General features: G+C 39.3%; 1 protein-coding gene across 1 annotated transcript in view; it reads right to left on the bottom strand.

Moving 5' to 3' along the window:
* sorcs3 (sortilin related VPS10 domain containing receptor 3) overlaps nucleotides 1-22825 on the bottom strand; it is a 133602-nt gene that overhangs the window by 101389 nt on the left and 9388 nt on the right. Inside the window, exons 2-3 of the mRNA XM_046047481.1 lie at nucleotides 13967-14066; nucleotides 4060-4218 (exon numbers count right to left, since the gene is read on the bottom strand). Of these exons, the coding sequence (XP_045903437.1) occupies nucleotides 4060-4218; nucleotides 13967-14066 (259 nt within the window). The remainder of the gene's footprint in view (nucleotides 1-4059; nucleotides 4219-13966; nucleotides 14067-22825) is intronic.

Genomic DNA, 22825 nt, shown 5'->3' with positions numbered 1-22825 from the left:
ACATAGATATTAAAGCCACAGAGGAAAGAAACCTTCCAAAATGCATAGGAAGCAGAATAAGAATAGATGCTGGTCAAATGCCAGTCTTCTGTAACCTATTTTCCAAACTGCTCAGCCTCCTTGAAGAGCCTAAGCACACATAACCTGTAACCACACTTATAAAACTATAACTAGAGAGGGGAGGGGGGCAGTAATAGTGTATTTCATATTTTCATGCACTGCAATGCATTTCATTTTCACACATTTGAAAAAGGGATTGATGCTCTACCAAGTGGCAAACTCCGGGGCTGAAAAATGAAGCCAACCTGAAAGTGCCAAAAACTGAAGTCAATCCCCATAAACCCCCATGTGAAAACGCCCAACGTTACAGCAGAATTAAACATGTTTACAGCCTTGTACGAAAACGTTTTTTTGTCTCCATAGCTAATTTCCCCCTAATGACAACTGTACAGGAGTGAATTTTTATAAAACTTACCCATTTAAATGATATTAAGGATGAAAGTTCTGCCTATTTAAGGGCAGGACAGGTGGCTGAAGATGCTATGAAGTTGCATTATGGGCAGTATTTTTGGCGTTTGACCCTCATTAGGAACTAAAAGTCAGGCTATCTCAGAGACTGCTTCACCAATTGTGATCATTTCTCTCTTAATCTGTCTCTTACAACCTTCCGGAAGTGCAATACTGAAATGCTGTCTTTAATAGCATCCCAAGGAATAGTGGGGATCATAATGATAGTAATAAAGATAATAATGATTCATGACAAATAGTTGCTAGAAAATATTTCATTCTGTCATGGGTCAGATATTCACATAAGGAAACAGCTAATTGCAAACAATGTTTGATTACAGTGTACAGCTCTGTCTCAGATGCAATTATTGGATGAGTTAATCACTACGCAGTCCATTAGAGAGTCACAGCCTTGTCTCTCAAGTTTGCTGAGGCGTAAGCAGCTGTATGGTAATATTTATTGCTGCGATAGAAACCTACTGTTTACAAATGACTACGGTTCCACTGCAAGTGACACAAAGGGAAATATTTTTCTGTCTTTATTCCTATTGAAGAAATGTATTTTATATTTTTGCAGTATCACTCGAATGCTACTAAATATCTGCCATATCTGCCAACACATCATCAGAAATATTGTAGTTTTCACGTCAGGGCAGGAAGGACTCTCATGTAAAAGAGAGGAAATTAGGAAACACCCTGTACTTGTTTCAGCTTAAGAAGAAAAAAATTTTGGGCATGATGCCGTAACACCCAGTCTACCGAGAGCTCAGACGGTTCACAGGGAATACAATAAGACAACTCCGATTTATTCTATGTGTGGAGCTTCTCCCCTCTACTGTTCTCCTGTGTCAGGCTGTTTACATAACTCACTCACTTGGCAGCAGCAACACTGGCCTTATTCTCAGAAGCCAACTTGGGAATACATCAATGAGTAATTGTCTCCACAAACCCCTCACAGTCTAGCGATAAGAGCCTGGAAAGGTCAATAAGAGTGCTAAATCTAAAAATACCTCCATTTACTCGAGGAGGGGACTGACCCGAATGTAATTTTTTTACAGTCATAAAAGAGAATCAAGAATTACAACAAATACTTCATTCCAGCTTATACATCCTGACATGGACTCTGATGTCTCGCTAAGGAGTTTCACTCCTGCCTCGAAGTTAAGTCCTGAGGGTTGCACTTAACCACGGCTAAGCACCAACTTACAACTGATTAAATGCAGAGTGACCCAGTCTGAAAACTATTAGCCGTTACAAGCTGAAAATGAGCATATTAAACTTTCTCGCTGCTGGCTCAACGGTCAAAATGAAGTGTCGAGGCTGCAAGGGATATCAGGCTGAATTAAGCAACCAATATCTGTGTAAACCTCTTTTAAGTATCTAGATGAAAAACATGTTCTTTATTGGAAAAAAAGCAGCCCTGTGTAGGTGGTTGCACTATGTGGATGACACATTCAGGAGAGGAATGAAAATGGGTCTAGCAGAGGTGGTAATCATGCCTGAGCCTTTTGCTTTGGCTGCCAAGGTGTCCTGGTGATGATGCAAATTATAGCCACATTAGTCATATCCTCATATTACCTGGAATCTTCAATGCACACACTGACCCTGACTGCTTTGTTAATGTTGAGTTGCCAAATTCCCGTCTCAGCAGCCTCCATCTTCTTGAACTTTCTACTCTGCTACTTGATGCATATCCCGCCTTCATGACTGAGATGCATTTAATCAGTGAGATCAATAGCTGTTGCCATTATTGATCTTGAGAGTTTATGTCATGGGCCAGGCGCACCTCGTATTTGGTATACGATGTAATTTTTATAGATAATATAAGCTGCTAAGAGCTGTTTTTAATTAACATTAGGAAAGACTGTAATGTAACGACTGTGACTGATGAGTAGTTTTTACTCCTTGCAATCCATCAGAATAATTTTATGGTTTGCCGAGAACTTTGGCTGAAGGCAGACGGCACCTCTCTTTCAACTACACTCTTACCCAAACTTCACAGGGATTTGAATCTCCTGAACCTGGCTACCTTGTTCATCTTAATAGCTGCTCTTGCATTCTGAAATAGCAGCAGCAGAAACGTCATGCTGAGTTTTAATGCTGGAGCAAAGTAGACGAGCTCAGATTAAAGTTATGATCCTCGAGACTTTTTTGGCTTTCTGTGACCAAATCGTTAATGTGTAGATGTGAGACGGAGGAGGAAATGATTTTGTAGTAATGTAGTAGTAATGCTACCCGATTAACAAGAGGTGATGGCATCCACAAATTATAAAACATTTAATTAAAAGGATTGGCTAAGTAAATGGTAAACAGTCTACAGGTTTAGTTCTGCATGTCTGTGTGATTCTACTTATATGATGTTTTGTTTAGATTTGTAATTGTTCACCTTTCAATGCAGGATTCCATCTTACATGATGTAAATCCGCTCTGCCAAGAAAAAGCCTGACACTGGCTCATGGAGTGACAACCTTTTCAAAGCTTTACCGGTGACAGGTTTGATACAGCCACCACTGTTCACCAATCATCACACTCCTGCACCATCTCCCTCCTGCAGGGCGATGGCTTTGGCTCTCCGGTCAGAGTCATTGACCTAAATGGTGAACCTTTGTCGGGTACAATCTTAAGAGCACCGTGTGAAGATGGTGAGCAGAAGAGCTCCATACTGTGCGACAAAGACAGGTGAAGGTCACTATAGTGAAGAATCTATTTAAGTGACTGATGTGGTTTTTTGCTAGCCATTACTTCTGAAACGAAAGCACTAACTCAGATCCTGTAAAAGCCGGGTCTTATGCAGTTCTTCCCAAGAAACTTCCATGATATTATCCAATGCTTCTGCCAAATAAGAGTTTCTGATGTGCAAGAACGTGATTAGTGCTTGGACCAGGAAAGGCAGTTTTTTATACCTCTAGTTTCAATAGCATTGCATGGATTGTGAGACACATCATAATAGAGCTGCATGCTATTGGGAAATTTTAACTTTATTTATGAAATATATATTGCAATGACATTAAATCTCACCCGATACATGCAGTGTGTTATTCATGTACAGAAATAAAATTACCAACCATAATTTTGATCTTTTCTTCTACTTCAACTAACTACACTTGGTTCAGCCCTTCACCCCCCCCTCCACAAATCAGCTTGAATTGACTCTGACACAGACAAGTGGAGAGAGAACAAGTGGAGAGGTATTTGGGCTCGTGTGTCACAGTTGTATTATTTAGCCTACATGTAATCTGCCATTTCTAACCATGTTCAAACGTATACTTAGTCTTTGTGGTGAAAGATAAACGGGCCTCCCAGTGCAGCTGAGGATGGTAAAACTCTCAAACTCAAGCAACAAGCAGGTTTGTGACGGTCAGTGTTCAGTGACTTCACCATCTACCTTATTAACGTAAAAAAGTGTTTAAATATTGGCAAACCCCTTTTTGAGACTGTTTTAACATTTGGTTATTTGGTCTCTGCCCCGCACGTATTCATCTTTATAAAAAACAACAACTGTCAAAGAATTATAAGGAGAGTAAAGAGATATGACATCAAGCACTAACTCACCTTCTGGTCGTGACTGTAGGCTAAGGCCCAGTCCTCTTCAGTGGGGTGGAATAAAAGGCTCAGGATGTAGAAAGTGAGGCGATACTTCTGGTAACTGGCTCCCTCATCAGAGCTGATGAGGACGCTGCTCTCAAACTCCGGATCTGTCAACACCATAATCTGAGAGCCGGGAGACGAGAGGGGGGGGAGGGGGGGCACATGTGAGGGAGGAAGTACGAGTTTTTGAAGATGGGAGGAGAAAGGATTTCATGAGAAAGTTTGAAAAGAGGTGGAAAGATAGGGAGATGAGAGGAGGTAGAGGAGGGATGTTAGAGGCAGGAGCAGTGTCAGCAGAAAATGCCTGGCTTTGGCACATGTCATGCTTCTGCTTGGCAAACAACTCCTCTATATTTCTAACTTAATTTCATGAGTGCCATTCTTGCGCTTCTCTTGCGATGGCTATTCCTGTGCACTCTGAGGTGAAGACTTGGAGTTTTTACATCTCTCTCTAAAATAAGATCAAGATTGTCGGCAGCAATAAGAGGTGACATCATGTATAAAACAAAACAGACAAGCAGAACACTTAACATAACAGAAGGGTGATGGAGTTTATAGTCTAGTTACAATTGAAAGCTGTACAAACAAGGGATTAAGCAGCCATGCATGTATCTGCATACACAGTATGTTATTTTCTTTATCAGCGAGTCCTTTAGCATGTAATTTCTTAGCATTTCTCCTTCCAATAAAATTCTAATTTCAAATTTAACAGTGCCACAGTGGCAGAAGCCCTAATTTCATGCTTGGAATATTTCTGCCAGAGCTATCACAGTTATTACAGAATTCAATAAGAACAGGAATTCCACAATGCACATTTCTTTCTGCTAATGACATTTAGAGACTTTGTGGAAGCAGATAAAATGGTCACAGGAATTCCTCCTTGACTAAAGAAGAAGTGTTTGAATAGGTGCCTAATATATTTTAAGAAAATGGTATTTCTTTGACTCAGACTATGCTATTGACTGCATGTATTCTTGGTAAAATTTCAAACGTTGAATAATTCATTACCAGTACATTTAACTGGATATTTTGCAATTCTATAGTCTAAATAGTTACATCAGGGATTTTCCTAATTACACTCAAATCAATAGTGATGTTCATTCAAACTGTACATACTGCTTAATATATTCAAATTTATTTATAAGGATAAACCCCTTGAGGTGCACCATCCCGTTATCAAGGGGGTCCTGTCACTACATAACAACAGAGGAATGACAAAATCAAAAAACAGAAATACAGACATCAATTTGGAAATGTGCAGACAGACAACACACACAGACACACATACACACACAAAACAAATAATACATTATATATTTACAATTGGTTAAATTGCCACTTGTTATCTTAGCATGAGGGACAGAGAAATACAGCTGAGCAGAGGGGATAATTAATATGAATAGACTTTAGATATAAGTTGAAGCCATTGAGTGTGTCTATATTTAGAGATGGTCAAGATTTAAGTGTGTCATACAAGTGGTGAGTGATAAAAAGCCAGACATGGTCTGATTTTACATCACAATAGTCAAAAATAAGGCGTAATAAGTTGAGAGGCAAGTTTCTTATGAACATTCAGTGTATAGCATGTTGATTTGCATTGATTGCTATGAATCAAGCCGTGCAACAAGATATTTAATTTTATCAACTATATGCAGAGGAGGGCCATCAGTACAGGTTACAGGTACACAACAAGTTTTTTTTTGAGTTTTTGTATGGTACCAAAAATCACAAGATAAGACTTTGTTTTGTTGAACACATCAGATTTATTCCCAGGACGACACATTGTTTTCTGTTGTGAAGGTATGAATTGAACCACAGAACTGCATTTTCTGAATCGCCTTTAGCATGGAGTTTATCTAAAAGTAGATGGCGATCGAAATCTTTAATCAAATCAATAAAGATTGCACCTGTGAGTTCACCATTATCTGCAGCAGAGAACACATTATTGGTGAATTTAAGTAGGGCAGTAGTTGTAGAGTGGTTAGACCTGAAGCCAGATTGAAATGGTGATAAGATATTGTTTGCACTGAGATAATATGGAAGGTGTTTATAAAGTAATTTTTCGAACACGTTAGAGATGGAACATTAAATGGATATACGGCATGATTGTAGTACATTGTCTCCTGTACACAATGGAGTCATGCATGCACATTTCCAGACAGCTGGTAACTCACATGTAATTAAGGAGAGATTAAGTAAATTAGCAAGTGGATACATAAAAATATGGGAAGATAGTTTAATACACCTGTTTTCTAAACCATCAAGTCCAGCTTCACTGTATTACTAAAGAAAAACAGTAGCCAGGTCAGTCAGGTAATAAGATAGAACAGACAGAGGGGAAATCTCTATTGAATGCTTGGCAATAGATAAAGAGTCATGTTTTGCATTAGCAACTCTTAATAATTAATAGAATGTTTATCTGATGTATTAATAATGGGTCTAATTTTGTTCCAGTTAAGGGTTCTTAAAATCACAAGTGAGACATTTCTTATAGTAGTTAGAGTTTTGCATTACAGGTTGTTGTCTTGCTCATATTTCTCAGCTGGCTGTTTACTTCCCAATCAGCATTAGCCCTTGTCTCACGGAATACTGACCATGCATTGTCCCCCTGCCTAAAGAGAGTAAGAAGTTCAGGGCTGATCCAAGGGAGATGTTTACCCTTGACCATAGCAGTTTTCCAAGGAGCATGTCTGTCTTCAACATCAATGAACTCAGTGTACAGAAAATCCCAGGCATCTTGTACATTAGGTATTGTATTAGTTGGTACCTGTCTCAATTAATAACAATGAAATCATTAATACATTTATCTGAATTCAAGTTCTTGTATTGTCTGATTTTGATTAGTCTTGGTGGTGATGTAGATAGTTTTGTTTTCCATGCACAGTAGACAATTGAGTGATCACTAAAGCAGCCAGAGAGAACACCTGCCCTTAAGATTCTATCTGGGTGTGAAACGAGTATCCAGTCAAGCAGAGACTGGGTTCTAGGTGTGATTCGAGAAGGCTCATTAATTAGTTGTGTAGAACTTAGAATACTAATTATATTTCTTTCTTTATCAGATGACCTATCTAACCAGTTTTTTTGTTAATCACCTGGCAAAATTATCTTGTTTCTTCAGGGGATGGAATTGATGGTGGAGAGCAGGCAATTAAAGGTTTCTGCTGGCAAAGAGGGTGGCCTATATACGCTACCAAGAGTTACATACATTTATTTGCATGAAAAATTACCTTAACTAAGACACATTCAAAATGCAGAGGCCCACCTGTGGGTATGATTAACTCAGATACGATATCAGAGGAAACATATATAGCGACACCTCAACCCCTGGAGCATGTATCACATCTATATAAAAGAGATTTATTTTATTATCTGAGATGTAACTGTTGAGCCATGTTTCAAAGAAAGTAATTAATGTTAGGCTTATGTAGTACAACCCATGCATGGAGTACGTCAGTATTAGGCTCCCGATATTCAAAAGAAATTTTGTTTAATTATTTAACATCATCCATTCAGGGAGCAAAAACTAACAATGGGCTCTCTCAAGGATTGGTGGAGCAGGGAAGTTGTTTCATCCGGAGCTGTGGGATCAGTCAGGATCCCTCAGCGAACTCTTGAACTCCAATGAAGTGGAGATTAGGCTCCACGTCTCCAAATCACCAACGTTGTCCATCAGGTAGAAGTTGTTTTTCTCTAGTTTCTGAAGCCGAGCGACAAATTGCTGCACATTGTTTCTCATTAGGTCCGACACGCTGCTCTCATAAATAAACGTGTTCTCCCAAAGTAGTTAGGGAATTCTGCTCACGCTGCTTTGAATGGGATCCGCTTTTGCATCAGCATGGAAGTCTTGATCTGTTGAATGGCGGCCCACAAAGTTTGCAGTGAGATGTACCTTTCATCCATTGTGACATAGACGCAAAAGATCCAATAAACTGGCTTAGTTTAATGTTTGACGAAGTCCAATCAGGTCAAAAACATGTGGATCAGGATAAATGAGAGTCTTTTCAATGTTAAAGCTGAACTAACAGATTTTTTTCAGAGGAATACATCAAAATAATGACATATTATCCCATATTAAATTAATATGGCAAACATTGTAGACATGTTTGCAACATAAGCATTGCTAATGTTTTGGTGACTTGGTGAATGTACCTTCAAATTCACTTTCCTTATAACTTCTTTGAAACCTGCTGTTTGGTGGTAGGACAGTGTCAAAGCTTTTCGGCTGAGTGGGCCAGAACACCAAAACAATGAGCTAAAGAGGTGATTTCATGTCACTACGAGTGAAACCCTTTCACATGACATTTAGTCATTTGCTTCATTGTTGATATGGGAATATGGACTGGTGCAGCTTTAAATGTTTTTTATCTTAGTCTTAAGTGTTTTATCTGGCTTAAACTACATCCATCCCTCTACAAGGATTGTGTGGTGGAACTGTGGGTAGTGGCTGCAATCGTGGCCCAAATGGCTGTTTTCTCTCGTCAGTTCAATTTGAATTGGAAAAACAGCAGCACATTTGTCACTGACAGAAATGCTAGCTCTCTTTCCAGAGGTTTAACCAGGAACCCTCCCTGGTGGTGATTTAGATAAATTGTTTTTCATTAAGCGCCAATAAACAGGCAGCAAATTCCCAACCTAGATTTCTCATTGGCCCGGGCTCGCCGATCCTGCCATTCATTACCTGTCACTGTGTAATGCCAAGGCGTCCTGATATCTGCCAGTGTCTTTGGTGCTTGTCAGATGTAATTTACAGTTTTGAAGCAGTAATCATTCTATAATATTATAGTAAGCAGCAGAGTTTATTATGAATGGGAAATTACATTTTGCCACCTCTTATTTTGAGTCAACCGTCAGGACTTTCAGTTAAACAGAAAAGTAGTCTTGAAGGGTGTCTTCACTGTACTGTACATTTCATGTTAAAATCTACCCTTGCTCTCCATTCAAGCCTTGTACTGAGTGATGAGAGTTGTGTTCCCTCTCTATCCTTACAATGGCCTTCAATTGCAGTGCTTTTAGCTCCTCCTAACTCCTAGATTCTGTAAGCCTCACAATGCGTGCTTTTAATTTTGGAAACAGCCCTAGCAAGTACTGTCACATTCACATTACCCATTCACCATGTAAGTGTGAAAAACATTATTTCCCGACCTTATATTATCGTAACGAGCCAGTAACTGTCTGTTGCCTCTGAGATTAGAAAGAACTCACAACCAATTCGAGGCCAATACAAAAGCAGGAAAAGGAGCAGTGGCCAATTTCTCTACTGCCTACTGAAACAATCAACCTCACACAATAATTACTCACTTCCAAAATCACAGTGACCGATAGCATTAGCAAGGGGTGATTAAGATTTCCCTCACAGCATCCACTCCGCCTTTGTGAGGAAGTGGGTGAGTGAGAAGGGTAACAATACTAAATCAATAGAGGTTGGAGGGATAACCGTTGTGTTTTATCAGCCTGGTGTTGAGCTGTGCATAAGCTGGAGCACAGAGATAGAAGCCGGTATTTGTCGGTTCATGAGGTAAGTGGAGGTATGGATCAGAGACGGAGGGAAAGAGAGACCCTGCAGCAAATGAATCATGTCACGCCAGATCAATTGAGCTTAGTCTGTCTTTGACAGGAGGCTTTAACAGAGAGTTGTCGCTGCAATATGCTCATTAACCATGGATCAAGACTTAATCACCCACATTTAGCTATCATGTTTTCACTGTCTTGCTTCCTCAATGGCATTTTAACTGTGCATGTCTTTATTTTTAAATTAACCTAATCTACCAGCCGTTCAGCCAAACCGCTCAAGGACTGAGCGCACACCGGGCTCAGGAAAAGACATCAAAATATGGCAGAGAAGATTCATGGGAGGTGTCATTTTCAGCAGCCTTGCACTAAATGTCATTGCTATCATTCAAATCTATAATGTGACATTGCAAAGGGTCACAGCTTGTGGACTGTTGGACAATGTAATAGAAAGAAATGAAAAACACTGTATGTTTCCAAAATATACACGGTGAACACATAATGATTATTGTGTTTGACACAAATATCTAAAGAGCAGCAGACGATTAAATATTATAGTGAGTGATTAGTCATCTCCTTTTATCCAGTAGAACATGGGCGGTTAAGGCCACTCAGATGCAAGGAGGCAGCAAAGGAATGCAGCAAGCATACAGGCAAACATTCATTTACCTATGGGATGCCAAATCGAAATAATTAGTTAAGAGATAAAGTGCGCGAAGGGAATCGGCCCATAGGCAGAGCCAGAGGTCAACCATTAGAGAAAAAGATTCTCCTGAGATTGTTACTAATGATTCACTCACACAGTAATACGCATGCAATAAAATGTCGTTTTATTTTACCTAGATTGGTTTAAAAAAATATGAAATATCTTCAATATATGTGGTGAAACTGATTTCCTAGGTGTTAATTACGTCCTGTATATTATGTGGTATGTGTGTGAATTCTCTTTCTTCTTCCTGAGGTGGTAATAAAGTTTATCTAATCTTATATAACTAGAAATGCACGTCACATCAGCCACAAAGAGGACCTTAAGGACTACATCCCTGCTATGCCCTTGATGTGGAATAAAACCTTCTCCACATAAAATAGGCAGGAAGAGTGAGGGAAGAGTGAGTCATGGAGAGAAATCAGCTATGATCTGTTCCTCGGCCTGACGTGGTTTAGCTCAACAGACCCAGGATCCTATTATCTCCCTTGCCATGCAAATGTATTCAGGGTCAGTACATTGGCTCGGGCTTGGAAAGTGAGGCTGATGAACCCGAGCACCTCCACATCTATGACCACATCCTCTTCACACACAGGAGTCATGCTTTATTTTCTGTAAGTCGTTTGATGCCAAAATGATTTTTATTTATTCAACATTTGACTAACCATGCAGTTCAAACTAAATAAAATGAAAAATGATATTTTCAAAGATGACAGGTATTGCAAAACATGTGCAAAACATGTCATCTTTGAAAATGACATGTTTTGCACACGTTTCGCAATTATTATATTATTAATTATTATAATTATTATTATTATTATTATTATTATTATTATTATTATTGTTATTATTATTAGTGTTTCCCATCTTGGGTCAATTAATGTAGTCTAACCTGCAGGCGTTATCACTCAATCATGACTTTAAGTTTGAAAGCAAGACTAGCAAGTAACTATGACATCTTTGGCCATAAGGGGTAGTTAAAGCAGCTATTAAAAAGTAAAAATTGCACTCACAGTAGCTAGGAAGCCAGAAGTACAACTTCAAATTAAGTTAAGACATCATAAACAACCTGACTTTATACCTTATGGAATGGAACTACAAGCAAATATAAGAGTTTATTTTGTGTTTCACCTCTTAGATAAAAAACAATGAAATCGCACCTGTTACTAAAATACACTGTAACAGTAGCACTGGTAAAGGTGTGTGAATAAGACAGTGAACTCATTCAGACATGTCTGTTACACAGCAACATCAATCTTAGGTTAGTTAACATTAGCCAACATATGCTACAGTACTGGTCAAAGTAAGGGTGTAGAAGCAATCATTCAAAACAATGATATATTTTTAAGACAATGTTCAGAGAAAAACGTGTTGATTTTGTAGTTATTGGTTCCCAGTTGATTGCCAATTTGCTTACGTCGTGCAGACACTGACTCAGGCATACTGTTTTGTGGTTGAAATAGAAAAAATATTCAAAGAATGACTTGTTATTGCAACTAACTGCCTGTAATTATCATGTCAAGTTCTCTGCAAAACTATAATGTTAATGTCTCCAGCTCTGCGTTACCAGAGGAACAGATCACTTAAACGCTGTGTAACTCCATCTCCTCCATACGCATGCAATCTGTTGTAATTAGTATGTTTGTACTTTCTTTACTGTTATTTTTAAAGATACAAAAAGTTGACTTGAAACACACGGATATATAAATAGACACCCCAGTGTATATGGAGACTCCTACTGTAACTGAGCTGCTTACAGCACTCTGACCTTTTGGCTACGATTGCACTTGTCTATCAGATTGTAGCTCGGAGAACTAGACGGGTGGAGTTCACCACACAAGGGCAAATCAGATTTACTGACTGTGAATTGTGAATCACAGTATAGAAAAGTGTAGGGCTTTGTTTCCTATACATGCAGGGGATGCAGGAATGAGCACAGTCTTTTAGGGGATCCATTTCCTGCGCAATTCAATTCAGCTAATGTGAAAGCAGCATGGGAATTTTTAATAACAGGAAGGTTAGGAAGGTTCTTTAACATTTTTTTCAATGAATGAAATTAAAACGGAAAACTGAGGCAGATGGTAGAAAATGAAGTGCAAACTATCCACTGATCAGTGAACTAAATTCTTAGAATGTCAGAAAAAAAACGAAAGGAAAAGAAATTGACAGAACTCTCAGGCATATTAAAGACATTGGCAGATGGTTGGCAGCTGGCTGCTCATACCCTTTTTCTTTCTTTCTTTTGTGTGGTCTGAAGCTGTTAAAATTCCACTCTAGCTGGTTGCCAGAAACATCCTCATACAGGAAGAAGTCAAATCTGGATCGTTTCCCTCATTAAACTGTCATTTTATTCACAAAATGTATTGCGTAACAATGCAATGACATAAATTAACAAAATGTTCTTTGTGTCCACAGATAAATTTTATATAATGTAAATTCTCCAAAACGGTTGCGGTTAATGGTTTTCAAATAAAGACTAGGTAATAGAAGTCTGGTAAAAATAATTGAGAAGGTGTGGATTGTTATAGCTCACATTGTAAATTCAGCATAATCTGTGGAACAAAAGAGTCACATCATACTCACCAATCTGCTGCTCAGAGTTTGTTAGAAATACTATTTTGATTCACTAAGTAAGTCCAATCTTCTATTTTCCTATTTCTTTAATTGTTAAGCTACTATCATGAAACTTGAGACTTGCTGTAGATATTTCAAATTAAAGGCCTCAAGAAAAAGGGTGCCCATTCATTATAAAGAATGGGCACAAAGACAATTTGTTAAGCACAATCACAATGTTACGACATTGCATCTTTATCAGGTAATATGAGTCCAAGATGGTCCATTTACTTCACCTGATTCAGCCAGGTGTTAATCCCAGGTCAAGCAACCAATTACATCAATATGTAGACATAAAATTATTTACAACATTTACAACATGGAACAACATGGAGATATCACTTCCATAGCAATCACTGGAGTCTGATCACATGCTTAACTTATAAGAAAGATAATCAACAGTGATGTACTGTAGCTCGTAGTAACATTTTTAAAAGTAAAAAGTCACAAATTGCATTTGGGGAGCATCTATTCAGTGTGCAGGTGCCCCTGAGATCGTTTTTGCCTTTTTCCCTACTCACCTGATATTATGTCGGGATATATATATATATATAATGTCTTTACACATCAAGTGAAAAGACTTCCAAAAACTGGAGGGATTATGCCATTTGCCATCAAAATAATAAATGGATTTATAACAACATTTCTATTACAGAAGAAACATTCAGCGCAGCAAAGTGGAGAGTACAACATGACTCCTTTGTTGCACTGGAATTAGTGGTGTGCAATTGATCAAGACAATAAGTAAACATGGGTAACAAGTTTTGAATTTGAAGCACCAACAACAAACTTAAACAGATCAGAAAAAGGAGGCTCCTTAATGAAATATGATCAAATACACAAGTAACCAGGGGACAATATCAACAAATGTCATTCTTTTTTATAAACCAACCTTTTCAAAAAGAGCCTTATTCTCTGCAGTAAAGGTAAATACTATTTGTTTATACATTAAGAATTGGCAGTACATGAACATTGTGAACAGGAAAACACAGCTTTTATAATTGAGATGGTGAATCATTTGGTGAATTACTTGCAGCAGCTCACCTTTCTCTTGTTGGTTGGACAGACATAAAGGTAACTCAGGACAGTCTTGGATCCTACTTTGTCATTCATTCTCTCGTATGTGGAGCCATAGTCAGTAGATCTGTGTAGGATAGAAAGCGAAAATCCAGTCAGGAGGAGGCAAATACTACAGTAGATAAACTCGACGAAAGCAGACTGAAAGATTGCTGACAATCTAATGGGTAAACAAACACACTGAAGATACCTACGACATTGCACAATTCATTTCAAATGTATTTTGCAATGATGAAAAATAATGCCAGATCGCACCCTATAGTAAAGCAACAAGCAGATATAGGCTGGTATGGTGCTTTATGTATACAGTTTTACTCTGTAGCCAGTAAAACCTCTGGCAATAGAACGAGAGAAGGTCAACCAATCATCAACAAAACAACAAAACTAACTAATTCAAAAATGTCTTGGGACCTGGCGCTGTAAATAATTAATTCTCTCCAGATGACTACTATGAAATAAAACATGACGAGTGCAAAAACATGTGGATGTTCTTGAACCTATGGGCTTTAATAATTTAACAGTGGGAATGAGCCTGTTAGCCAGCCTAGTGCCTAAAACATGTGAATCCATCATCACTAGTAACCACCAAATCTGCCCTCAAGTAGAATATTACAGCATTCGCAGGACTGTAATCGCTTATTCGTTTGTTCTGGAAAAGCGGCTTTCAGTTGCCCAGGATTTTCAAATATTTCTCTCTGTGGGACAGAAGCCCCCACCCACAACGATGGCATAACTCCCATTTGGATTTGCAGTCTACATCACGGTGTTAGTGTTAAAGTGAAGATGATAACTATTTCGGCTGTCTTTCCTTTTTTTAGTCAGAACCCTCTTCTTGTGCTCCTTCACTGGGAACAGGGTTTCAGTGAAATTGCAAAGAGATTTCTCTCATTCAAATTCATTCGACAATGCCTCTGAGAGACACAGTAGTTGCTATGATTACAAAGCACAATAATAAGTCAGGCAGACAGCAACATTTCCACAGAATATTAAAGTGGAGGTGTGGTGCACTGAGAATGCTCCTGATTTGGAGCAGAGGCGGTGAACTGTACCGTTCTGCCTTGTGTAACACTGTCGGAGCCTCCTGAGAGGAGACTCCATAAATACCATAGAAACATATGTTGTTTTTGGCATGACATGGGTTAGCACTACTGCCAGGCGTGCCTTCATCACACAATCACCGTAATGCATGTGCTTATATTTCTTGGAAGGTGGTGATATCTTTGGTGCAGACAGCAGGAGGATGTCAGCTCTCGGATGTGGACTGAGATAAAGTGTGACCCCCCCCCCTCAACAGTCTGCCACCCTGCACAAGAGAGCTAATCAATACAATAAAGGAAAATTGAGTCTGAATAGAAGATTGATTTTAATAGAAGAGATGGCAAAGTGACAAAAACAAAGCTATCCACCCACATCATATTTTTTGGACAGGTATGCAATGGGAAACGGAATTAGGAAATGGTCAATGGTGGACAATGGCAAGGCTACAGGATGGGTCAGTGGTTATGCTGTACGGTACCCAAAAGCCAGTAGTTTGATACCTAACACTGTTCAGCGGTTAGCAAGAAGCTGTACTCAACTGAATCAAATGCCAGGGAAAAAAAAGAATGGTAGCCCAAAATAGATGTAAACAAGAAATCTATTATTTTAAATCAGCTTTGCTAATGTTTTATGAGGGAAGAATAGCATTGAACATGCTTGTTAGGCATAATTGATATACACAATGTATTCTGGTGAGAACGTTTGAATGCAAACATGCATTTGTTTGTTTATGAGAAAACTCCACAGGGCCCCTTTAGAGACGATCCTTCTTCAAGAAAGTACATTATGATTTTCACATGAAGCCATTTTCAGGCTCTAGACAATCAAACCAATCAAATTCCTAAATTTAGAAACTTTATGAATTAGGATCAAGAGTGGGTTGAGACTAAAAGTGCATACAGCTGCATACAATACAATTCAGTACAACACGATAGTCCTGTAATAAATATTCACCTCACAGTAAACCATATATATATTTAAAACTATTTGCATTAATTTAAATTAACAACTTTCCATAAGAGCTCAGTGATGTAAATCATTGGATATAATGCTTGACAAATACAATTACATTTTCCACAATTAGACAAACTGAAAGTTTTTGTTACAGGCTCAAAGCGCATATCCAGCTACATTTGGCCTGCCCTTGGTCCTCTAATCATATTAAGTGTTGAGGAACTGACAAGTCCAATTTGACCTGAGCCGTACTTTTAAGAAGAGAGGATTATCCGTGCTAATATTTCATAGTACATCAATTACTACAGTGCCTTGTTTCACAAAAAAAATGCCTTATGCATAATGATTTTAACAAAAACCGTACAGATGATGGCATACTTAGGTTTCTTTTTATCGGATGCGTGAACATTTAATAGTTTTGAATTATATTACAATGTGAAAATCCACTTCTGCAAATGCCCTATCCTCCTTATTCCTATATACCACTGGAAATAGACCTATGTGTGAAAAACCCTGTGTCTTACACTCCAGTACACTAACACCCGCTTTGTGTTGGATGGATCACCCACCACCTTCTGGCAACAAGAATAGGCAGTATGTAACATTTATTCTGGCGGACATCCTGTACAGTGATTGTCAGGCAGGCTGGTGTCTGGAGGGAGGAATTTCTGCCTATTTGCTCTCAAAACAGATGCAGGTCTGCTATGACTGTGTGACACTTAAGCCTTCCTGTCATTGTCTCATAAAGTTTTGCTCTTTACTTTCTCAGCCTTTAGAGCTCTGCTTGAGGGCGAAGCTTTAACGAAATAATATGATGGTTACTTATTGTTCTATGAACACAGACAGAGCCCATTAATCAGTGGTATCCTTGGATTTACGTCTATGCTAGACGATTCCGCACCTTGTGATGTAAACAACAGGTTGATAAGGAAGAGCAAATAAAATGGATCTGGTAAGCCATGAAATTTGATTGGGAACTCATTGTTCAGATTATTCCGACACAAAGTGCCACACTGCTGCTGATGTGATTCACTGCCTGCAGGTACTGCTTGTAGAGGGAGGAAGGGCTGGGATGTCTCAGCCAGCAGCTACGTTTACAAGAATTTCCCACATTTTAAAAAACTTGGCAAACTAAGCTAAACAGTTAGACTTCTTACAGACAGCTTTCCTTTTACCTTGTTTGCAGCAATTCGCTATTAGCCAAGCTACAGCGCTGTGCTTGTGTAAAACATAGTGGCAGTGGATGAGAGACTGCAGACAAAGCAGATTAAAATAATACTTTCGACATGTTTACATGTTTATGCTTGTTGAACAGGTATTACTCGCTAAGGTTTTACTGCACTTACAGTAACTATTGTAGTTGTAGTCAACTTCACTTCACCTAGTCATTTTACTGTCTCCACCGCGGCCTCTCTGATCTGCTGTTCGCTGATTTAGCTTTCTGTGTGTGTGTGTGTTTATGTTTGTGTTTATGTGGAGAAGCTCAGCCCCAACACAGAGAACAGGGGAGAGGCTGCAGCGTGATAATAAATCACACCAAAACGTTTAAAAGTAAAGATAAAAGAACAGGTAATGTTGAGGTTTATCAATACTACAGTGTTTAATACTTTTGCCCTGGGGCCCATTTAAAATGGGTTTTGGTGCTCATCTCTAGTCTGAATCTTGTACCTTTACTACTGGGGTCTCACTGCGTTCGGGGTTCTGTTCTGGCTAACCCCCTCTTGGATCTGTTATTCACTTGCATTTCCTACCACAGCTATGATGATGACACTCACTTATTTCTTTTCCCTGGTCTGAAACCCAGGTGGCAGCACACATCTCTGTGTGTTATCTCTCCGTGGATGGTTTCTCATCACCTGAAGTCCAACATCGACACAACTGAATTGCTCCTCCTTCCAGGGAAGGCATGTCCTGTAAACAAACTCTCCATTATCATTTAGGACTCTGTGGCCTCCCTGGCTCAGATTGCCAGGAATCTGGGTATGACCTACTGTGCTGCATTTTATCCAAGATTCATCTCCTCAACATTAGGAGGATACGTCAGTTCTTCACCCAGGAGGCGGCGCACAAAATGTTGACATCTCTGCACTGACATCAGGACAGCAGAAACTCTACACATCTTCCGTCGCAGACAGCCCATACAAATGTATAATAATAATTACTTTGCTTTATTTCCTTTATTTGATAAGGACAAAGCGTGTAAATGAACATCAGTACGAAAATACAAGATGTAAACACGCCAGAGCTTAGCAAGAATGCTAATTCACATTTGTAGTCTGAAGACTACGGATGTGATGATGAATGTAGCACTTGAAGCATTTAGGCCTTAGATGAAGTTGATGTACTTGTATGATTCTTGCATTTTTTGGATTGTTTCCACATGGTTGAATGCATTCAATGCAATTATTGTTAGTCACTGTGGATAAAAGTGTCAGATAAATAAATTTAATACAATGTAATAAAACAAATCATCTGCAGCTCTTCTGTGCCTTCTGTGAGTGTGTGTTCTGTTTAAAGGTTTTGTAGTACAGAGGGTTATTCAAGTGGGTCTAATGGACTATCACCATTAGTTTCGTTTTTTTCCCAATCCAATAACCAGCATCCCTTCTGTTACACTAGTCACTGACTTGATATAGGCCTATGAGAAGTAATAGCAGCACAGTCACTATATGGGGCCAGCTCTAATTCAGTTGAATAGGCTTATTTTGATAGGCTTAGTAACATGATCATGCACATTCTGTGCATGTGCAGAGACACTTAAGTGCTCTAGCGTGAGGATTCTGCATTTATTCATCACTTCCCCATAAGAGAGACTTTTTTTTACATCTTGTTTTGTCTGGTCACCATGTGCCAAGAAATGAAGAGGCAGACAGTGTCTACAAAGAATGGAGAGATTGGAAAGAAAATTACTGCCATTGACTTGAGTCTTCTACATATTTTCGAGGCACAACGGCAGTGTGTTTTTAGGCAAAGGCAACCTGTTTCCATTTCTGTTTAGACAAGCAGTTTGTGAGCTTTAGAAGATAGCGGTTGGAAATAATTTTTGTGACTCGTAAAAGAGATTAAGCTAGATTTTAATCAGGATGTTACATCAGACTCTTCAATGGAAGATTTTCTCAGTAAGTCTGTGACCATGAAACAGACTTACCACACTGGCAATATTATGCTCCTGGAGATACCATTTTTAAAGAGTTTTATTGCAGAACATGCAAAGGTTTCCTCGGTCGGTCGGTCGATAGATAGAGTGTAGTAAGTGTGTAAAATGGATATAATTTACAAGTTAAAAAGATGCATTTCACTGTGCCAGAGTGATGGGCACAGGCATGAATGATCTCCTGTGCTGCTCAGTGAAACACATTGGGGGTATGTTTGGCTGAAAAAATGATAGGATTAGTCTTTATTGTCTCCCTTGGGAGAAATTCGTCTTGGGCATTCAAGAGACCACATCGTCTGGCAGCACACAGCCATCACAACAACCACACTTGATCCTAACATTAAACATTTAACAGAATATACTACATATACAGTCACACAAGACATACCAGTGTAGTAAAATTTTACGGTAATCTACACATACAGTCATGGTGCCATCACATTAACACTTAGATTACTACATTATACCAGTATATAACAGTTACACGTTCACCAACACCAACCACACTGGTAGATGTTGCACAATACTATACTACTTAACCCATAAATAAATACATTTTCTACAACAAAAAGTTACAGACTGCATTCCTATATTCTAAAATTGATGCACGTTGTACAGAAACCCACACCAACTCCTACCCCCCAAACAAACACGCAAATCCCTCATGTCTTCCTTTTTAGAAGTTTAATTGATAGTGGAGTTAAAGAAAACTTATACCTGTTCAGCCTGGTACCCCATACCTTCTGCCCGAAGGCATCAATGCATACTCTTCGTTCAGGATGTATTTTGAATCAGCTATGATTTTTTTGGCCCTGCTTCCTCACTGTCTCTTCAAATATCTCCTGAAGTAAAGATAGGGGCATTTAACCAATAATTTTCCTGACTTTTCTGATCAGGCTTTGGAGTTGTGATTTACATTTGGCAGCATAAGTGGAGGTGACGTGGATACACGGGGGCAGCCATGGCCCAGGCTGGATAGAGGCTCTCCTAAACTTAGTTGATTATAGACACAGCCGAACAAATATACTCCATGCACTTACCCTGTTGTGGGAAAATTCAGCAGCTCTTATCAAATGAAACGGTCCCTTCACTCCTGGTTTAATGGTAAACCACCACAAGAATGATAATTAACAACAAAAAACACTATATTCTAAGGAGACATTAATAAACATAAATCATAAAGTAACATTTCGATTTCAAACAAATGGCAAACTTATTGGCAAATTTTTACAAAACTCCCTTCACCCTCATGCATCATGGGAATTCTGAGGGATGGACATGGGCTACTATTTATCACCCTGTGCTCACACAGGCTGCGTGTGGGCAGCGGTTTAGTTCCGGCGTCAACTCACACTGGAAGCCTCTCAGAAGCATTTCAGCAGCAGAGCGTTTAGCCACCTCGACGGAGGTGATACAAAAAAAAAGTTCCTGGTAGCAGGTACAAGTACAACTTTTCCACAATGGAAAACCAAAAAAAAGCAAGTCGAGCTGGTGCGGTGGAAAAGGGGCTCTAGTGTTCCAGGGCTTATTGCTGGAGAAACAGGTTACAGTCTGGGCAGACATTGTCCACACAGATAGTGATCTATGGTGTGATGCAGTGTGCGAGCCCCTCGATGTCCTCACCATGTCACTCAGTCAGCACTTCCCAATTTGTGGCCTCAAACATCTCAGCGACTCGTGCGCCCCCGGTGACCATCTCCTGACTGTCCTGGTGATTTCAGGCTGCCCCTGGACAAGGCTTATATTATGGCAAGATATGAACCAGTTGTCAGATCTGTGTGGGGGAAGGGCTCTGGAGCTACACTTCTTTGACATTGGAGTACAGTAATTCCAGTGTTTCATTGTTTCTGGTTGGGCACTCCACAAACTGTGTAAAGTTTGTCAGGGTGTTGGCAATCACTGTCTTTATAGTTGTGAAGTAGTTCAACAAAAAATTGAGATTCCAACATTTGCAGATATTTTTTTAAAGATTATTTTTCGGGCATTTTTTGCCTTTAAAGGACAGGATAGTAGATACTGGTAGGAAAAGAGGGAGAGAGAGATGGGGTGTGAAACGCAGCGAAGGACCTTAGGTCAGATTTAAACCTGGGCCTCTGCAATAAGGACTGAAGGACACATGCTCTAATAGGAGAGCTAAACTTGTCTGCTGTATCTACACAATCATAAAGTGGAGGTTTTCATTTGTTTTCATTTGTGAAGTGAAGGCCTTCATTTTTTTGAGAGAGAGAGATACAGTGCAGTGAATTGCACTGAACATCAAATGATTGGGAAAAAAAGGCAGACAGAAATTGCATTAGGGAATGTTTGTGAGGTTTTGCCAGATGGCTGCCAGTAAAGCAGAACAATTTAGCATTGGTGTACAACACTGTTGACCATGCTCTGGGGAGAGAGTGAGAGAAAAAAATCCATGCACTTCAAAGACTGAATGATGAAAACTCCAACCAAATCATCTGAGTTTCTCAAGCTCATACAAACAAAGCACATCACCCTGACACATACATATATGAAATACAGAGAAATAAAGGCTGTTGCAATATCGTTCCAAGGAAAACAAAAGGTTTCTGATCTCACTCACTGTAAAGCTGACTTTGGCTTGCTTGTTGCTGAATAAAAACTGTTTGTGAATGCATGCTAGCACATACAAAATAGCAAAGAGACACAACAAGAACAGAAAACACCAAATCAATATTCATCAGGGGTCTGAAGATGAAGGCATCATCAGGTGGTTGTCGGAGTCGAACCGAAGCAGCTACACCTCAAACGTCTGTCCTCAGAAAGAGAGTCACACAGAGACGCAGGAGGCTCAGAGTGCGAGAGAGAGACGAGAGAGGAAAGGTTTCCTAGCAGAGAACCCTGCGGCAAAATCAAGCCTGAAGACTCGCTGACTGATGCGCTCGAAAAACATTCTCAGCACTGGTGAACCGAAGCGTTCTATGCAGTGCTGAGGGGTCAGAGGCAGAGCCGCCTGAATGCGCCGCAGACATTTCCACTGCAATTGTCTAAATTGTTGCAGTCTTTTGTTCCAGGAACACACTCTAGGGGCATGACAAAGGCAATTCTGCTCCAGCCACAGGTCCTCAACACAAGCCTGCTCTCTGGATGGAATCCAGGGAACTTTGGGTAACGAGGAAAATAACTAAATAGAGCTGTCGCCAGAACAAAACGCCTGGGAGTGTGAGAGACAATATTTGGACAAGTTGAAAATCGTAATAACCTTCATTTAACCAGTAAAGGGCTAGCTATAGCATATACAGTGGGTACGGAAAGTATTCAGACCCCTTTAAATTTTTCACTCTTTGTTTCATTGCAGCCATTTTCCAAAAATCAATAAAGTTTATTTCTCAGTAATGTACACTCAGCACCCCATCTTGACAGAAAAAAACAGAAATGTAGAAATTTTTGCAAATTTATTAAAAAAGAAAAACTGAAATATCACATGGTCATAAGTATTCAGACCCTTTGCCGTGACACTCATATTTAACTCAGGTGCTGTCTATTTCTTCTGATCATCCTTGAGATGGTTCTACACCTTCATTTGAGTCCAGCTGTGTTTGATTATACTGATTGGACTTGATTAGGAAAGCCACACACCTGTCTATATAAGACCTTACAGCTCACAGTGCATGTCAGAGCAAATGAGAATCATGAGGTCAAAGGAACTGCCTGAAGAGCTCAGAGAC

This window comes from Micropterus dolomieu, linkage group LG04 (genome assembly GCF_021292245.1).
Source record: "Micropterus dolomieu isolate WLL.071019.BEF.003 ecotype Adirondacks linkage group LG04, ASM2129224v1, whole genome shotgun sequence".
NCBI classification, from domain to species: domain Eukaryota; kingdom Metazoa; phylum Chordata; class Actinopteri; order Centrarchiformes; family Centrarchidae; genus Micropterus; species Micropterus dolomieu.
Note: the sequence above shows the minus strand (reverse complement) of the source record. Positions and strands in the feature narration are given on the sequence as shown.